General features: G+C 47.6%; 1 protein-coding gene across 10 annotated transcripts in view; it reads left to right on the top strand.

Moving 5' to 3' along the window:
- Positions 1-18787, top strand: part of LOC147612082 (uncharacterized) — a 141583-nt gene that overhangs the window by 14399 nt on the left and 108397 nt on the right. For 6 of the 10 annotated variants that reach the window (XR_015263647.1, XR_015263648.1, XM_086783954.1 and 3 more), the window contains exon 2: positions 15598-15873. Coding sequence is in view for 8 of the 10 variants with exons in the window: in XM_086783954.1 (XP_086640080.1) it covers positions 15627-15873 (247 nt within the window). In the remaining 2 variants the exon portion in view is untranslated. Of the gene's footprint in view, positions 1-4855; positions 5952-15597; positions 15874-18787 lie in introns of all 10 variants that reach the window. The other 4 variants (XM_086783955.1, XM_086783953.1, XM_086783950.1 and 1 more) reach the window with 3 other exon arrangements.

Genomic DNA, 18787 nt, shown 5'->3' with positions numbered 1-18787 from the left:
TGGATCTTTGAAAAAATGTAGTAATCTGTGTCTGTCGTCCCCCCTCTGGAGCTATCTGAGCCTGTAATGATGTCTATCTGTGACGCTGTATGTCTAGAATGAATCTCCCTAGTATGTGCTGGTCTGTTGCCTCAAAGATCTGGCGTAGGGAATGTGGCTCTCTGAATAAAATGGGATATCTCTCTCTGATGGTTGTATATGCTTGGCATCTGCATACATAATGCTCCTCACTCTCCACCTCCTCTTTGCACAATCTGCATACCCTCTCCTCTTGGGGGATCCATGGTGCTCTGTCAGTCTCGATCTCCAATCGATGTGATGAAACTTTAAGCTGACCAATAGCCACTCGGGAGCCGTGTGGTAAAAAGCTCTCCATGTATCTAGGCCTCTCTATAAATCCATCATCAGTGATACTCATGAAGTGATCTCTGTAGTAGTATAGCATCTTTGGTGGAAGAGGCTGTGTAGGCGATATCCATGTCTCTCGTGTATAGAGCTGCCATAGGTCCTGTCTCAATACTCTGTTGCTCTCACTATGAGAGAGACGGATATGTGGTGCATCCCTGTCATACTGGAATGGTGGTAGATGATCCATGTCTAGGCCATGTTGTGAGAACCAATGTGTGACCTGTGCATACCATTATCCTCTGTCTCCTGCCTCAGCCAGTTGTCTAGATGCCTCAAAAGCTATGTATGACAATCTGTCTTGTGGCATCTCTCTGAATCTGTCTAGCAGGCATATAGTCTTGAATATGGCCTCTACCATCATAGGAGGCGCAGCAAACTCTGCTCGAATAATGTCATGAGGTACTGACGGTTTGCTGCTAGTTGCTTAGATCGAGCATATCCCCTGTTTTGTGGATCGGGACAATGGTGTGCATCGTCCACTCCACAGGCAAACCCTCTGCTAGTGCCCTGTTAAATAGGTGTGCAAGAAAAGGAGCCAAAGAATCTACTGCGTATATGAGATGCTCACCCTGTAGGCCCATATGGTCGGCGGCCCATCCATGCTGTAGGCGGTGGATAGCTTCCTTTACCATCGAGTGGGTAAAGAAGCTAGCTGTGGTAGGTCGAGGCTCCTGTGGCTGAGGTATAGGTGGCTGCTGCGGGGTGTGGTATAGGCCCTTTGCATATGTGTGCCATGTTTGTGGGTTTGCAATGGGTGTCGGTGTCCGGAGCTCTCCGAAGTGCCGCCATGAGATAGGGCTATCTCTACTCATGAAGAAATGGAAGATCTCTAGCTCCTGTATCTCGGCGAAGGCCTGCCTTTTGCGGCGAGTAAGTCTCCTCATCTCTCTCCTCGACTCCTGCTCTGTGATGGCTCCCAAGGCTCTCTGTATGCGGAGCCGTGAGTATAGGGCTCTGCACTTGTCATCATACCATCTGTTCTGGGGCATAGTCCCAGATCTCGCAAGCTTTCCTAACTGGACACAATGTGGGAAGCTCTGTAATGCAGCCGTGTGTAGGAGTGATGCCAGCTGGGCTGTAATGGTATCCATAGGTGCCAGGGGATCCATGAGTAGGAGCCCATCCTCTACTCTGCCAGTGTATATGTCTGCCATGTCATGTGTGAAGTAGATGGTAGTGTGTGGCGTCGGTATGTGGGGGGCTGGTGATACCGGTGATCCGGCTAGTGAAAATGCCAAGTATGTATGATCTGTCCCAATAGGACGAGGTGGGATGGAGAATGAGGTGACAAGCTGTGATGCTTCCAAAGACCCCATAATGTAGTCTACCACTGTGCCTCCGGTCCGTGTATGACTCCCATGTGGGAAGCATGTCAGCCCTCCTGATCCCGGCCACTGTAGCATCCCGTTATAAATAACGAGACGATGCCTGGCTCCCAACTCTAGTAAGTGGTCCCCATAATGTCCTCTGTCTGGTCCAATGTCCTCTGATGCCCGACTAGCCTCTATCTCCTCTGGATCCACAGGGTAGAGGATCTCCATGTCATCATAGTCATACACCTCACACTGTCTGCTTTGTGTGTGGGCATTGAAGTCACCCGTAAGAAATACTTCCCCTAGTGTAGAATAATGCATAATCTCCTGTGAGAGTGTGTATGGCGAGGCTCCTGTCTCCTCCTCCTGTGGCATGTCCTCTGTAATGACATATGAGGATCATGATGGAGGAAAGTAACATAGGTCTATGTATATAACCCTGTCCTGTGAGAGCTGTAAGCTGATCCACATGTATCTGGCCTCTGGATCCTGTGCTACCATTCTCAGTCTCCCCTGTAGCTCCCGTCTGAATAGAACTGCTACTCCCCCCGACCCTCTCAAGGTACCCTGGCGTGTGGTCCTCCTGTATGCCGACTCCCACTGGAATCCCTCTACTCGAGGTAGCCCTCTCTCTGGGCTCTGATGTGTCTTTGTCAGAAGTATGATGTCTCTCCCCACCATAACATACTCCAGTCGTCCAGGTTGCACCCATAGTGAACCATTACAGTTCCATACTGCCATGTGTATCTCTGTCAGTGGTCTGGTCTGTGTGCCATAGGCCCCAAACCGCTAATCCATGGGCCGGCCATCAATGATGACCCGACCATCTCGATAGAAGGCCTTCTTGCCTTCTCTCCTTGCGTGTAAGACTCGTGGCATGCAAGCTCTCCTATGCTCTAGCTGCATCCTCGTGAGATGATCATCCAAGAAAATAGGAGCTCCCTCTAAGCCTCGTAGTATGACCCTCTTCCTCATGAAGGTGACCCTCTCTGTCTCTCCTGCAAACTAGAGGATGAGGGCTCGCTTGTGTGTTGAGTCTTTCCCGGCTCTCCATGCTTTGGTGAAGGGGAGAGGGTCCTCTTCCCTGTAGCCTAGCTTCATGCATAGAAGCTGTCCATCTTTCTCGGGAGTGGAGTTGGGTGTCTCGGCTATACTTGTGACTCGAATGTTGAGGCAGCGGGCATGCCTCATCTTCTCCTCCTCAATGGTGGTGTGAATGATCTCTTCTTTGATAGCCGTGAGAGTGTTCTCATTGATCTCCCCTTCTTCCTTCTCGGTGTTCTTGACGGCTACCAGTTCCACTTTCAATGCACTCACCTCCTCCTCGAGTGCTGTGTTCTCTTGTTCAAGGCTTGTGACCCGTGCTTCGAGGGCCATGATGTGCCGATGTAGTTTGTTCTCCACCTCATTTGAGGTTGGAATCGGATGTCTTCTTGTTCTCCTTGATTAGTGCCTTCATTGTGGTCTTGAGGGCCTCGAGTTTCTCTTGGAGACTCAGGGCCATTCCTCGAGATTACTCTGTAGCCCTTCCCACAGGCAGGGAGGAGAGAGAGAGAGAGAGAGAGAGAGAGAGAGAGAGAGAGAGAGTTATGTTGCTGCCTTGGGGGCCTGAGCAAGGGTGGGTGGGAAACGCAAGCGTGAGCAAGGGTGTGTGGGAAACGGAAGGGCGGCATAGGGCCTACCGGATAGGCAGGCGGGCCAGCATAGCGCCAGCGAGGCGGAAGGGCTACTGGGCGGCAATAGCGAACAGGGAACAGAAGCGGCGAAGCGGGGGCGAAACAACGAACAGGGAGAGGGCGGGGGAAGCGAACAGAGAGAAGGCGGCAAGCAGGGGCGAACGGCGAGTGAGAGAGAGAGAGAGAGAGAGAGAGAGAGAGAGAGAGAGAGAGAATATATATATCAACGTCTACAGAAGGCCAGATTGGCCTATGAGACAAATCTGTATACAAGAAGTCCATGTCCTGAGTATCATGGAAAGAAAAGCTGAAATGAAAAGCTAATCCTAGTCATATGTAGCTCACTATGCAATCACTGTCTAGCATGCTATAGATGTACAATCATGATAAGTGGTATACTACTAATTCTACCCAGTGGAGATGGTGGGGTGTAGTACATCATACATGGGGCATGGGGCGAGATCCGTGAGGAGGACTCTTACATCTGCTGTGCCCTGGTGTAGCCTCTGGACTCTCTCCTCCATAGCTCTGTGGTATCATGCTTGGATCTGGGTAGATTGGGCCTGATGGAGTAGTGGTGGTTTGCATCCGGGCAGTCACAGTCTCTTGGCAGCTCTGATCTTCGAGGCTCTCTGTAGTGTGAGCCCTCGTTTGGAGGTAGATGATACAGGGGGAGGGGGATGTGGCTCGCTGACAGGTTTGAAGAAGCTAGTGATCTGTGGTGGCTGGGATCTTTGGCTCTGCACTTGTAGAAGTCTCTCTCTATGTCGATGTAACTCAAGGAGGAAAAGGCCTAGGCATCTTTGATCAGGATACTCCATCACCCGGCTAAGCAGTGGTATCTCCCTCGGATCTGAGAAGTCAATCAGCCACTGGTACATCTTTAGTGCCTGCGCATGCTCCACCCATAGAAGTACCATCCCTTTCTTCTTCTTTTGTCTCTCGTTCTTTGGCTCCTTTTGAGCCCCGAAATGGCTCATCTAAAGCTACTAGACTTCTTGATGAACTAGTCAAGTTGAACAAATTCTTGGGCTCTAGGGTGTGTGAAAATATACCCAAAGTGATATTTTATCCAGCCCAAAAGGGTGTGATTTTTGGCATATTTTTGTCTTGTTCTTCTGGCCGACAGCCATCCCTGACGGCCGACCATCACCCATTCAACACACACACACACACACACACACACACACACACACACACACACACACATATATATATATATATATATATATATATATATATATATATATATATATATATATATATTAAAAGCCTCATCATTCACGAAAACATCTGAAGATCATCGCTTTTCTGCTGCTCCCGGCACAATAACACCAACTCACAGTTCAGCATTATTCTGTGAATGTTGCTACTGTTTCTGTTGCTGTCAGTGCATCTACTCCTACAGGTTGCTCATTGTTTTTACTCTGCTGGTGTTGTTGGTGTCTGCAAATGCAGCACTCTCTACCTACAGCTATCGTCGGCCTTCTCCTCTGGATCTGCAGCATGTGTGCTTCTCATTTTCTGGAGCAGTACCTCACATCTGCAGCAGCATACGTCTACAGTACTTCATCGTTTTACATCTCTGATTTGGGACAGCAGCCCTCTCTGCTACACATCATTGGGACAGCAGCCCTCTCTGCTCATTCGACACCGGCCGTGCATTTATTAGTATACATATACTTACTCATCTACTCTAGGCTGTATTGATTTGCTCTGATCTCTCATACATCTGGTCTTTTTGTCTTTTTGCCCTCACATGGTATCAGAGCTATCGTGAGCAAAAGGAGTCAAGATCTTGAGAGTTTTTCAGCATGGATCGTCTACCCTCAACTCTAGAGGATCAGCCTATTGATTCTTCGTATTCTGATTTAGACCACATGGAGGATGGGATTTCCTTGGAGAGCCCCATTGGCAGTCTTTCATTGGGAGATAACCGTCCTATTTATACCTACTCACCCTCTACACCGTTGGCATCTCGTCCTTCTTCTCCAAGATTAATGGGATTTTCCTTCCAGAGGGGGATACATGCGTACTACCAGTGTGCCAATACTGGACCCTGGCATTCAACCTCATCTGGATCCTACTGCTCAGTCTAGCCGACAACTTGGACTTTGATATTAGATTTTCTCTCAAGGAGGACATGTATCACCATGGTCGTCTGGAGTTCCATTGTTATCAACCCTGCCGGAGGCCACGCCAGGTTCGTATGTACCTTTGAGTGCTTATGTTCTTAATTCTACCTGGGTGTCTTCTTCTGCAGCACAGGTTCAGCATATGGTACCATCAACTACCCTCGATCCCTGGAATTATGTGAACCCGAATAGAGGAGGGTCGTTTGGAGTTCCATTGTCATCAACCCTGCCGGAGGCCACGCCAGGTTCGTATGTACCTTTGAGTGCTTATGTTCTTAATTCTACCTGGGTGTCTTCTTCTGCAGCACAGGTTCAGCATATGGTACCATCAACTACCCTCGATCCCTGGAATTATGTGAACCCGAATAGAGGAGGGTCCAGGAGCACAATTTGCTTCTAGTTTACTGGTGTTCAAGGAGGTAACACTGTTTTCTCTTCTGGTTCACCTTCTATTCCTCCTCCTAATGCGTTTTGGAATACTTCTCATTCACAAGCACAAAACCCTCCCACCCAATCCATGTTTTTTCCTACTGGTGTTGGCATGCAGCCATTACCGGACGCACCCCCACAAGGACCTGCGTATGGGTTTTACCCACCACAAGGACCTCTCGGCACTTTGCCTTTTGGCACTGTGTTGCCACCCAGTATACCGGGGTATCAAATAGTTTACCAACCCATATCAGGCACTACCTCTGTTCCTGCATATGTGCCTCCTCAAGGTTTTGTGCCTCAGCCAGGTACTCCACCTGTGCAGAGTCCCCAATCTTATATTTCATCTTATGGAGTACCCTCCCCCGGTCCGCTGGGTATTAGTGGATTGTTTGGAGTTCCTCCTAACCCTCTACACTCCGGACATGGGTACCAGCCATCTTGGACCCCCCCACCTCCTTCCTTTCATGTCTCCATGTCTAGAAATGCTTTCACAGAAAAGACTCATTTTAACGGGTCTAACTACACTACCTGGGCTAATCTTATGGAAGAGGTTTTTACCTCCCAAGGTTCCAGGAACCTGGTAAAGGGATTTGAACCAAAACCCCACCCCTCCCTAGCATAGTCATCTGCTATTGGGACGCTAGAAATGCCACTGCCATAGTGAAGCTCATGCAAGGCCTTCTACCGGAGTTTCATTCACAACTCTAGCAGCTCCCCTATGTCTCTGACAGATGGGCACACTTTGCAGAGAGAGATGCTGAACGTGATCGCACATTGATCTTGAGCATCAAATCCAAATTTTCTCTATCAAAGAGGGGGATGACCTAACTATCAAGGTTGTTGAATACCGGCGCCTTAACGCGGAATACGCCACCACTAGTTCTGCCAAGTCATAGGAAGACCAAGTTATCACTTTATTGAACAAGTTGCCGCCTAGTTTCTTTACTTTTGTCACACAGACCATTAGTTTAGAACCTATTCCTAACCTATACAAGTGTGAGTGCCAACTCTTGTGCTTCACTTGGTTGCATGACCAGTTTCATCCCAAGAAGTCCCCTTCTTCCTCCTCTACTCAAGAGGGGGCCCTTGTGTCCAATACCACCTCTACTCAAAAAGGGCAGCAGGAACAACAACTAACCAAGGCAAACCTCAAGGCAACAATATTGATCCAAAAAATCCTTCCTCAACACGTACTCCCCACTGGCAGAATATTCCCAAAAAGAACAGATTCTGCACTCATTGCCAAATACCTGGACATGTTGATGATGAGTGTAAAGCCAAGGAAAATAGAGGTAACAACCCCAACACCACTAACTCGAATTGCCAAAACAACCAAGGTGGCAGCAATGTCCCAAATTGGCGGTCAAGAGGGGGTAATTTTCCCTACTCTACAGGGTTCCCCACCAAGGAACCAGCAACAAGGTACTGGTACGAATTGGCCTAGATCCTCTCCGTGGCGACCCACTGGTTAGGTCGCTTAAGGTCTCCCCTCCCAGTCAGTCTCTTTTGCGACCCTTGAAGAGATGTCTGATTGGTCATCACTTACACCGCGTCCCGGCCCCTCGGCCAATGTCGCTCAGGTCACATTTGAGGTTGACGTTGGCCGCTTTTCCAGAAGGAAGAAGAAACAAAGACCTCGATGAGGCTGTCAGTGTGTGAGAGCATCTGTCTTCGTTCGGATCTGTCAGTTACGTTACCTGATAATCCTCCTGTGCCCATCATCGAAGCCCACCCAACTCTTCCCTGTGGCCATCCGGTCACTTGGGTAGTTGACAGTGGAGCTACACACCATATGGGACGCAATGCTGACATATTCATCTCTCAGCGTCCTGCTAAGGGTGAAGTTCGATGTGGCAACAACACACCGATGCCCATCAAATCTGTTGGCACCATCTTATTTGACACTAACACACGCCCCAACTAGGCAACTTTGGATAATGTTTATCTTGTCCCTAACTTGGGCCTCAACTTATTTTCTGTATCTCAGTTGACCCAACTCGATCATTGAGTTTACTTCAACAAGTGAGTTGTCGAGGTAATTGATGAAACGATTGGTCTTGTTGTTGCTAGAGGTCAAGCTCAGAAGGATGGCTTATACCGGATGTCTACTTTTTTATCTGAACCATCCTTCGAGGGTTTTGAGTTTCATCGGGTTCGTGCTTATGTGACTCAAGCTCCTTCGGACACTGAACGACTATGACACTATTGCTATGGTCATCTTCCCTATATGAGTTGTCTAGAGACGAGCTGGTTGAAGGCATACCACGCCTCAAACTGACAAAGGATGTCTGCTAGCCATGTCAAATGGGTAAGCTCTCTCCTTGAATGGGTCTCTCTACATGTTGATTGTAGATGACTATTCGAGGTACATGTGGGTGTATTTCTTGAAGCATAAATTAGATGCTTCCAATATTTTTCCACGGGGGTTCGGCTAGTCACTAACCAAATGGGCGTCTCAATTGGGATTGCTTGCAGTGACAAATTACAATGGTGGTGAGTTTATCTCCCATCAATTTACCGAGTTCTTGCAAGAGCAGGGCATTCGACGCCAACTCACCTCCACCAACTCCCCCTCACAAAATGGAGTGGTCGAGTGCAAGAGCTGCACTGTTATGGACATGGCACGCTCCATGCTCTTTGCAGCAGAGTTGCCCGAACGCCTTTGGTCAGAATTGGTCAACACTTCTGTATACCTTCTGAACCGTTGCCCCATGGTTGCTGTCCCTCATAGGACCCCGTTCGAGGCATTTTATGGTGAAAAACTGACTGTTTCCCATCTCCGTGTATTTGGGTGTCATGCGTACGCACACACTCCAAATGACACGAGGGGCAAGCTTGAGCCAAGAAGTGAGTTGCTCATTTTTGTGGGCTACTCTTTTGAATCAAAGGCTTACAAAGTTTTTGATCCTAGATCAAACAGAGTCTTCGTTGGTCGAGACATTGTCTTTGATGAGTGGGATTTACTTCGTCTTCCGCTGCCCATACCACCCCAACAAGAGTCTCCGACTGTGCCACATGAACCCAATCAGTCAACCATTACTCTGCCTCTTGAGGAGCCTTCCTCCTCACGATAGTCACTCAGGAACCGTTTTTACTTCTTCCGGCGCATCTACTTCTACAGGTTGCTCATTGTTTTTACTCTTCTGCTGCTGTTGGTGTCTGCAAACGCAGCACTCTCTACCTACAGCTATCGTCGGCCTTCTCCTCTGGATCTGCAGCACGTGTGCTTCTCATTCTCTGGAGCAGTACCTCACATCTGCAGCAGCATACGTCTACAATACTTCATCGTTTTACATCTACATCTCTGATTTGGGACAGCAGCCCTCACTGCTACAGATCACAGGGACAGCAGCCCTCTCTGCTACGCATCACAGGGACAACAGCCCTCTCTGCTACACATCATAGGGACAGCAACACTCTCTACCTACAGCTATGGTCGGCCCTCTCCTCTGGATCCGCAACACGTGTGCTTCTCATTCTCTGGAGCAGTACCTCACATCTGCAGCAGCATACGTCTACAGTACTTCATCGTTTCACATCTACATCTCTGATTTGGGACAGCAGCCCTCTTTGCTACACATCACAGGGACAGCAGCCCTCTCTGCTCATTCGACACCGGCCATGCTTCACCTCTCATCAGAGGGTCTTTGTACTGGATTTCATTTATTAGTATCATATACTCACTCATCTACTCCAGGCTATATTAGCAGAAGCTATGGATTGGATGTGTCCCAAGCTCATTGTTCGAGGTTTTGTGGGACGTGATGTGTTCACAGTTTGTTGTTGGGGTGAATGTAGTTCACTGCACACTGTTGTGGGAATTCGGAGCCAAGCAAATTTCTTTGTTGTTCAGGGTGGCATTGTGTCTTGAAGAGATAGGTTGGCGAGTACGTCTTCTGTGGTGTATTTAGTATCCGGCCGGTACTGGGGTGTCCTTGGTTGCATCTTCTTGATTAGTTTTCTTCTTCCGATTTTTGCACACTATGAGCTGCAGAGGGGGTGTTAGAATTTTATGTGCATATCTAGTGTGGGATCTAGACCGTATATCCGCAGACATGTGTTTGTCCAACTTTATTGTGGTCGTGGGCTGTTGTCGGCCTGTTCATGATGCAGTCGGCCAGCTACATGATCTTCGTATATAAAGGGCCTCTCTCCCACTTGTTGTAACCACTCCAATCCGAGTGCGTATGTTCTATAAGCCATCGGTTGGCTGTTGAACCCCTTTGTAATCTCATGCTATGCTAACAGATCACAGATGACATCACAGATCTCAGAGAGGGGGACAGATGAGGGATGGAGGCAAATGGAGAGACCACTTATTATGATGATTGCCCGCATGATTCGGAGCAAATCATCAGTACCACATGAGATTGTTCGGGCTGAGCTGGGTGCCCCACCTGTAGTAACTGAGGCCCTATTCTAGGCAGTTACCTTTTTACAGCGGCTATGGGAGCTCCCTTAGCAGAGGTACTCCCGATTGGCATTGACCTCATCCATACAGTTACTGGTACGCTTAGATGAGATCATGGTTTGACCTACATGGTTTGCGGATAGAGGCACTACCACCCTTTCAGTACAGTCTGGATTGTCCATTTTGGATCTCACCCGCTCAGAGCAAAACCGCGTGATCAAGATGGATATCATCAGAGTGGACACAGAGAGGACATGGACTAGCCCCCTTGAGCCCTTAGGCACGAAAATGGCTCATTACAAGAGCCATTTTCTACACCTCTCCCCAGATAATTTTATCACCCGCCCGGCGTACATGGATGTACACCTATCACATGGGATACGTTGTGCCATTGGACAGATCCGGACCTCATCACACCAGCTACGGATTGAGACAGGGCGATATGTGCATCAAATCTTGGATGATTGCATTTGTCAGCTATGCTACCAGGAGGTAGAGACAGAGGAACACTACATTTGCCGATGTACAGTCTATTATGAGATCCAAGGGAGATATCACTGCCTCTTCCGAGAGGGTTTTGGGCCGTTACGTAGGGTCACGGAGTTTGAGGATCAGAGATGCTTGGGATTGTTTCTACTTGAGCTCAGGAGACACAGAGAGACCCTCTTGGCAGACAGGCGGCCGAGCCATGATGTACCTAGACAGAGGACCCTGACAGATTTCTTCGTCACGAGCACCAGCACCAGCACCAGCAACCCAGCCCACACACCTCCTAATACCTCCTCCATTGGGCCATCAGGGCACCAACCACTCTCCCAGGGAGTTGTTAGAAGTCATCTCCTGTCCAGTTTTATACACCAGGGCCTTTGTTGTGGGTGTGCCCGCCCTTATGAGGTGTTTTCCCATTTTTCCCCACTCTCCGTATTTTCCCCTATTTTTTCCCATTTTTCTGAGGCTTGGGAGGGCTGCCAGGTGATGCCAGGAGCACCCTATTGCTGGCCGACTGGATCTACATCAGTAGTGGGCTTCAGGGCTGCTGGCCGACTGGATTTGATCAGTCGTGGGCACCTGTTTTGCTGGCCGACTGCATTTATGCAGTCGTGGGTCTTTTTTATCAGTCGTCGTGGGCAGTCGTGGGCACTCCTGATGCTGGCCGACTGCCCTCTAGGGGGGGTATATATAGGACCCCAGCCCCCATGCCTTATTTGTATCATTCCTCGGGATCTTCTTGTGTATATAGAGCATAGTTACACGCCTACATCTGTCTCTCTCTTGTGCTGTTTTTCTGCCTGCGTTTTTGTTTTTGCTCTTGTGTTCCCAGATTTGGTCATCATCTCCGCTGCATATTCTGACATGGTATCAGAGCCCTAGGCTCTAGATAGGTCTTGGGATTTGTGTGAGCAAGAGGGGGCTGTTTTGTGGCTGATTGGTGGACTGTTTTGGACTGTTCGGGAAGAGGAGAAGCAAGAGGAAGGCGGGCTGATTTGCTGGACAGCCACTTGCAGGTATCAGTTCTTCTTTGTTCCCACCCACCCACCCTTTTCAGAGTACATCCCTGCTATGGCAGATCTGTTTGAGATGGCCGAGAGACATGTGAAGATCCCGACACTCCCCACCTTTCCGGTGGACCATCAGTTGGACGGGAGCAACTACGGCATATGGAAGGTGATGATGGAATCCGTTCTGGAGTCCTACGACCTCGCCGATTTCGTCGTTGTTGGTGTTCCACGGCCGGAAGTAGAGGAAGGGGAGTTACCGTCAACCCGAAAGGACCGGGAGGCCCAGACACAGATGTGGGATCGTGTCAACGCCAGGGTCCGTTAGTTTATTTTCCTCAACTGCACACCACAGGTAATCAATCATGTAAAGCATATGACGCTGGCCAGAGGTATATGGCAGCATTTGGCCTCACTTTACAACAGGGTATTGCCCATGAAGAGGATTTCCTTGGAAGTACAGATGTGGGTTATGAGCCCTGCAAAGTCGTCGACGATGCGGGAGCATATTAACAAGCTGCAGGCTCTTCAGCAGGAGGTTCTTCAGGCTGGGAAGGAGATATCGTCAGAGGACATGGCCATAACGTTGCTGTCACATTTGCCCTCTTCGTACTCAGCATTTTACTCGTCTTTGATTACCAGTGGTGGCAGGCTCAGCACCATCACGTGGGAGGAGCTTGTGCCCATGGTCTTGGACCAGGAGGAACGATTCACGAACCCTCCTCAGGGTGGAGGTTCGGAGGCCTTTACTGGCCAACGGTCGAAAGGCCGTAACTCGGGCAAAGGGAAGGCTTCATCGGAGAAGTCTTCTGAGAAGAAGTCCGACGCTGACCGCGAGAAGCTGAAGGCAGAGAGGACCTGTAATGATTGTGGCGAGAAAGGCCACTACTGGAGGCAGTGTCCCAAGCGGAAGACCGAGAAGGGTGAAGACTCCTCAGCAGCAATCATGAAGACTCCGGCTTTTGTGCACCTGGAGGTGATGGACACCGATGCTTCATTTTCTTCAGGCAGGGAGGAGATTGGAGGACTCTCCGCAGCGGATACTCGGGAGTGGATTCTCGATAGTGGTGCTTCCAGGCACATGACTCCTTCCCGTTCCGGTTTACAGGATCTCTGCAGGCTTTCTGGTCATATTCTTACTGGGGATACGTCCACTATCCCAGTTCACAGTGAGGGCAGGATGGAGATAGTTCCCGATGGCAGAGGGGGGAAGCATTCCTCCCAGGTGTTGTATGTTCCGGCACTTGGTTTTCATCTGTTGTCAGTGCATCAGGTTTGCAAGACTGGCGTACGGGTGGAGTTTGATGAGCATTTTGTTGCTCTCCGGGACAAAGCAACAGGCCAAGTGGTTTGGGAAGGTGGAGTGGAGAATGGAGTTTACAGGCTTTCAGCACTCTCTCTCCCAGGTCCTCAGGATTGTGATGAGTGGCAGTTTGGTAATGGCTACTCAAGTGTGGATACGCTGCAGGTACGGGCTTTCCGAGACCAGGTGGTGGATAGCTTACCAGTAGATGGCAGCAGTTGGCAGGAACTTTCCAGTACTGAGGTTGGTAGTTCTTGTGTTCGTGAGTCAGAGGAAGCTGAACAGGTCACTTATGCTCTGATGTCTCGTCGTGTTCGGGACATAGAACTTCCAGTAGTTGAGGATGTTCTTTCCACGGGGACCTTTCGGAAAGCCAGGCAGGTGGCAGGTGCTCACTTGCAGAAGGAGGTGGTTTCTCCAGGCTTTGTGGTTCCGGATTCAGAGGGGATGGTTGACAGGTTTCATCAGGCTTCCAGGACTTGTTTATGCACCGTAACAGGTGTTGATCCTTGTGAGCAGTGTGATGTCTCTGTGACTCAGAAGCTGGATGGTTCATTGATCTGGTTGATGGACACCGGATTGGACGGGAGCTTCCTGATGAGGCAGTTGAGCTCTTGGTTGCAGATGTCTCTTTGTGCGGCAGGATTGCGTTTCCTGTAGTTTCTGCGACATGCGAAGGATCATGGACTCTTGTACACAGGAGGGGGATTGTTGGATGGAGTCCGACTCCGCGGTTGGAGTGACTCGGTTTGGGGAGGAGATCCGGACACGAGGAGATCTACTTATGGCCCAGGAGCAGTTTTACGGAGCAGGAGGAGGTTACATTGCAGGTTTGGGCTTCCACTGGAGGAACCCATGGTCATCCCGAGGCACTTTGTTCGTGAACAGATTGTTGCTGATGACATCTTGCTGGAGTTCTGTTCGACGGAGGACAGTACGGTGGACCTCTTCACGAAGTCGCTCTTAGGATTTGCTCAGGCGGCACCCCAGCTCCCAGTGGTTGGTTACACAGCCAGGAGCTGAGAGGGGGTGTTAGAAGTCATCTCCTGTCCAGTTTTATACACCAGGGCCTTTGTTGTGGGTGTGCCCGCCCTTATGAGGTGTTTTCCCATTTTTCCCCACTCTCCGTATTTTTCCCCTATTTTTTTCCATTTTTCTGAGGCTTGGGAGGGCTGCCAGGTGATGCCAGGAGCACCCTATTGCTGGCCGACTGGATCTACATCAGTAGTGGGCTTCAGGGCTGCTGGCCGACTGGATTTGATCAGTCGTGGGCACCTGTTTTGCTGGCCGACTGCATTTATGCAGTCGTGGGTCTTTTTTATCAGTCGTCGTGGGCAGTCGTGGGCACTCCTGATGCTGGCCGACTGCCCTCTAGGGGGGGTATATATAGGACCCCAGCCCCCATGCCTTATTTGTATCATTCCTCGGGATCTTCTTGTGTATATAGAGCATAGTTACACGCCTACATCTGTCTCTCTCTTGTGCTGTTTTTCTGCCTGCGTTTTTGTTTTTGCTCTTGTGTTCCCAGATTTGGTCATCATCTCCGCTGCATATTCTGACAGGAGTCACCACTGATAGAGCAGTTATCTTATGTCGTGCTCGTCGACCACGCCCACCAGGATCCCGACCACGGTATCCTCACCATCGCCAGATCAGAGCCATTATTGATCGGCATCCGGAGGCGCCTACCTCGCCTCTACGACCTCTCCATTCTAGACAGCCCCATGGCGGAGATACTTGATCTAAGGAGAGGGCAACACTTCAACTGATCAGCATACATGGATCTACCTGATATACATTTTTCAGTATTTTCCAGTATTTTCTACTCAGTATCATCTCGGAGTCTTACAGTTCTGTTCTTATAACTGTAGTACAATCAGTTTATTGTACTTTTTAGTCTCATTTAGTTGTTCTCTTTGATGAGACACCAACTTCAGATGTACTCTCAGTTTTGGTCTCATAGGCCATTATGGCCTCTTAGAGACGTTAATATATCATTTCATTCCTCTCTCTCTCTCTTAGGTCTCATAGGTCGAGTTAGGCCTCTAGTAGACGTTAATACACCTTTCTTTCTTTCTTTCTTTCTCTCCATGTTGTCTATATGATGATCGCTTCTGCCTAGGCATACTTTCACAATATTTTCAGTTTGTGTGTAAGAGTGGAGAAAGTGGTCATCTACATGTGTAGAATGTTATTTTATCTATGGACAAAACGTTTCTAGGTGAAACTTTAAAAACTCAAAATAAAAAGAAACTTTGGAACGTTTCTTGTCTATAAAAAAATTTCATAGTCTGCCTACATTATTTTCTGACTATTTTATGATATGTTAGTCTTTTTTTCTTTTCTTTTTTGAATGCATTATAATGGACATATTTTGATAGACTAGCATTGTCTCATAGGCCCTTGCTCATGGTTTTTTGTAGGTATTGGTTATGTGAGAGCAGTTGACAAAATGGGAGGATGCCACTGGTTTTGTACTAAAAGGCAAAAAAGAGACCGAGCATCCAATGATATTGCCCCCAAAATATGCATCTCAAAGAATTCCAAAAAGGTAAAGCAGAGTGCTTCTAGGTTCCCTAAGAATGGGATTGGTGGATTCATAGAGACGCAACAAGGGACAGTTATCAAAACTAAGAGAATCAATGATGAATGCAGTGAGCAGCCCAAGCACTACCATAATCCACAAAGGAGTTTTCATGGTAACATTTTAATCACTGCAGATTAATTGAATCTGTTGTACTGTATGTTGACATCATCTTATGAATATATCATAGAAAATATTTAGTAGTGTTCAGTTTTACAATTTTTTTGTAAAAATTGAAGTTGTAGATACATTTCAGCATTTTGCTAGGTTTTGATGAAGACTGGCCAAGAAAGATCATTAGAGTAGAACACGATGGTTCAAAGTATGAATCTGTTAGGACAAGGATAGATACGTCAGATCAAAGAGGACTTGCATTGTGACATCTTGGAGGGTAGGCTGAGAGTCAGGCAAAGAGGGTGACAAATCAAGATTCAAAAGGCTGGCATTTTCAGCTCTCTCTTTAGGGAAAGGCATATAATGATTTGTTGCAGCCAATGCCACAGGCTAAGCAGCAAGTGCAAACTTGTATTATTGAGTATGGACAACACCACCAAGTCTTACTTAAATTGCATCCTTTTTGAATTAAATTTAGGGTCAACATGGAAAGCATCAAGGGTTGATATCCTCAAGTTGTCGTTTATTCTTTGATACCATCCTCTCCACAAACCAATATTAACAAAATCAAGATGGTAATAGATGACATTACCATGCTGGAAATCTGTATTTCATTGGTAGATAGATGCACAATCTTATTTCAATCTATATTGGATGCATCTCTTGCCACACTCTTGTGGGAGGGACCCTCCTATGAGGCCTTGCGCACTAAAGAGCTTAGAAGAGAGCAACAAGTAGTGGAGGTGGAGATTGAACCATTAAAAGCCACTTGGACCAAGTATGGTTGCACATTGTTATGTGATGGGCGGTCAGATATACGCAAGAGGAATGTGTACAATGTTTTGGTGTCCCCTTGCAAGGGCACTATGTTTTTGCGTGCCATTGATGCATCTGTGCTTGGGACAGTGGTGACAAGAGAGTTTATATGGTCACACTTGAGAGGCTATCATGGAGATAGGACCACAAAACATAGTGTAGGTGGTCACTGACAATGGTAGCAACTGTGTCTATATGGGACGGATGCTAGAGGATGAGTTCTCGTAGATTGTATGGACTTCATGTGCATCCCATAGCCTAGACATGCTCATTGAAGATCTTGCAAGGATTAGGTGGATTGCTGATGACACTATGCGTAGCTTGGTGAAGTTTGTTACCAAGAGGGCCCAAGGTCTTGGCAGTGTATCATACCAATAATGACCTTGGGGTTCTGAAGCCCTCACAAACGAGGTTTGCATATATGTTCATTGTGGTTGAGAGGGTAGTGAGAGTCCGAAAGGGACTCATGCGCACAGTGGTCTATTGAGAGTGGATGTGTTGGAGGAGCATGAGCACCCGAAGGCAGTTTGCTTTTACACACGAAGTGATGCAAGAAGGTTGGTGGAAGGAGGCAGAGGCTTTTATGAGCACTCTTCAACCAATCTGTAGTGTTCTTCGCGTCATTGACATGGAGGACAGCACTCTTGTACGAGTTCATGGACCAGATTGGGGAGGCTCTTAACCGATGCACTCTCTTGACAGATGAGAGGTACTCAACATGCCAAGTATGAACTTTGACCTTCCAACTAGTTTCCTTCTTGTTGTAACTTCTTTTGCACGCAAAGAAGAGGAATAGGTTGTCTACTGCTCTGTTGGAGCGGTTGGTGTATTATTGCCATTGCAATCTCTTCCTAATTGAGCAGTTCTGATAGAGCCTCGCTAGGTTAATGTCAACGGAGCGGTTGGTGTATTGCCATGGCAATCTCTTCCTAATTGAGCAGTTCCGATAGAGCCTCGCCAGGTCAATGTCGATAAAATTGACATTGAGAAGATGAAAGATGTCCCAGAGATTCCTCAAGAGAAGCGCGACATATATTCCATGCTGTATGAGGAGTTGATGTCACCTGCTTATGCCACACAAGCATCAACACCTCCATTATCAGGAGGTGCTAGTACCAGTGCAGTAGCTGAGACGGGTGCGGCAGCGGAGGCAGCATCGTCCTCTTCTGAGAGTGATGTTGAGTCTACTGAGGAGGCTATTGATGAGGACATTGAGGATGTTGAGGATTGAGTGCCTAGACTCGAGATTGAGGACTCTAGTCTTTGGGGCTATCAGGCTCCTCTAGTTTACTGTTTGTCATGCATGATTGCATCTATCAGCATTTCTTTACTTTGTGTATTTCAAGACTTTAGTTTTCTTTTTTTGTATCAGCTCAGGATTTAGACTTTTTGTTATCACTTTGAGTGCTCAGTGGACTATGTCACTCTTGCATACTGCTTTATATACTATTTCTTGAGTTTTGAGTAGTTGCCATTATTGATGATGGAATCTGGATCTTGATTCTTGATGTTACCAGTTTATTTATGCCGGTTGGTCGGTTGGGTGCCCACTGTAATTGGGTCACCAAGATTCTTTAGTTTTAACTTATAAACACGTTTTAGTGTGTAAATGGTGCATGTTTAATATTGTTTTGCATGGAAGGCAACATATTTTTTACATATTATAAACCTATATATAAATTTTGGGGCTTGTACCCCCCCTTTGAAACATTTTTGAAACGTCTGGGATTTGAAAGAAACGTTTATGAAATGTTTATGAAACTCGTTTCATGAAACGCCTGGCAACTATGCCACCAAGCAAATTTGGAACAAACTGGAGACTCTTTTTGGTAACAAAATCACTAATTCTAAGGTTTTCTTGAAGTTCAAGTTCTATGATTTGAAAATGCTAGATAATGAAGAATTAAGTGATCACCTTGCCAAGTTCTACTCACTAGTTCAACAGCTCACTAGCCTTAAGTGTGAGCCTGATGATGAGGACAAGGTGGCAGTTCTCACAAAAAGTATGCAAGATGTTACATTGAAGTCATGCACATAGCTTCAACATCATTTGAAGATATGGTAGCCTTGTTGCTTGAAAAAGATAGAAGAAACAAGGA

The sequence above is a fragment of the Cibotium barometz genome, chromosome 46, assembly GCF_041138505.1.
Source record: "Cibotium barometz isolate CiBa-2024 chromosome 46, ASM4113850v1, whole genome shotgun sequence".
NCBI lineage: Eukaryota > Viridiplantae > Streptophyta > Polypodiopsida > Cyatheales > Cibotiaceae > Cibotium > Cibotium barometz.
The sequence above is the reverse complement of the archived record's forward strand: the minus strand, read 5'-3'. Positions and strand labels throughout refer to the sequence as shown.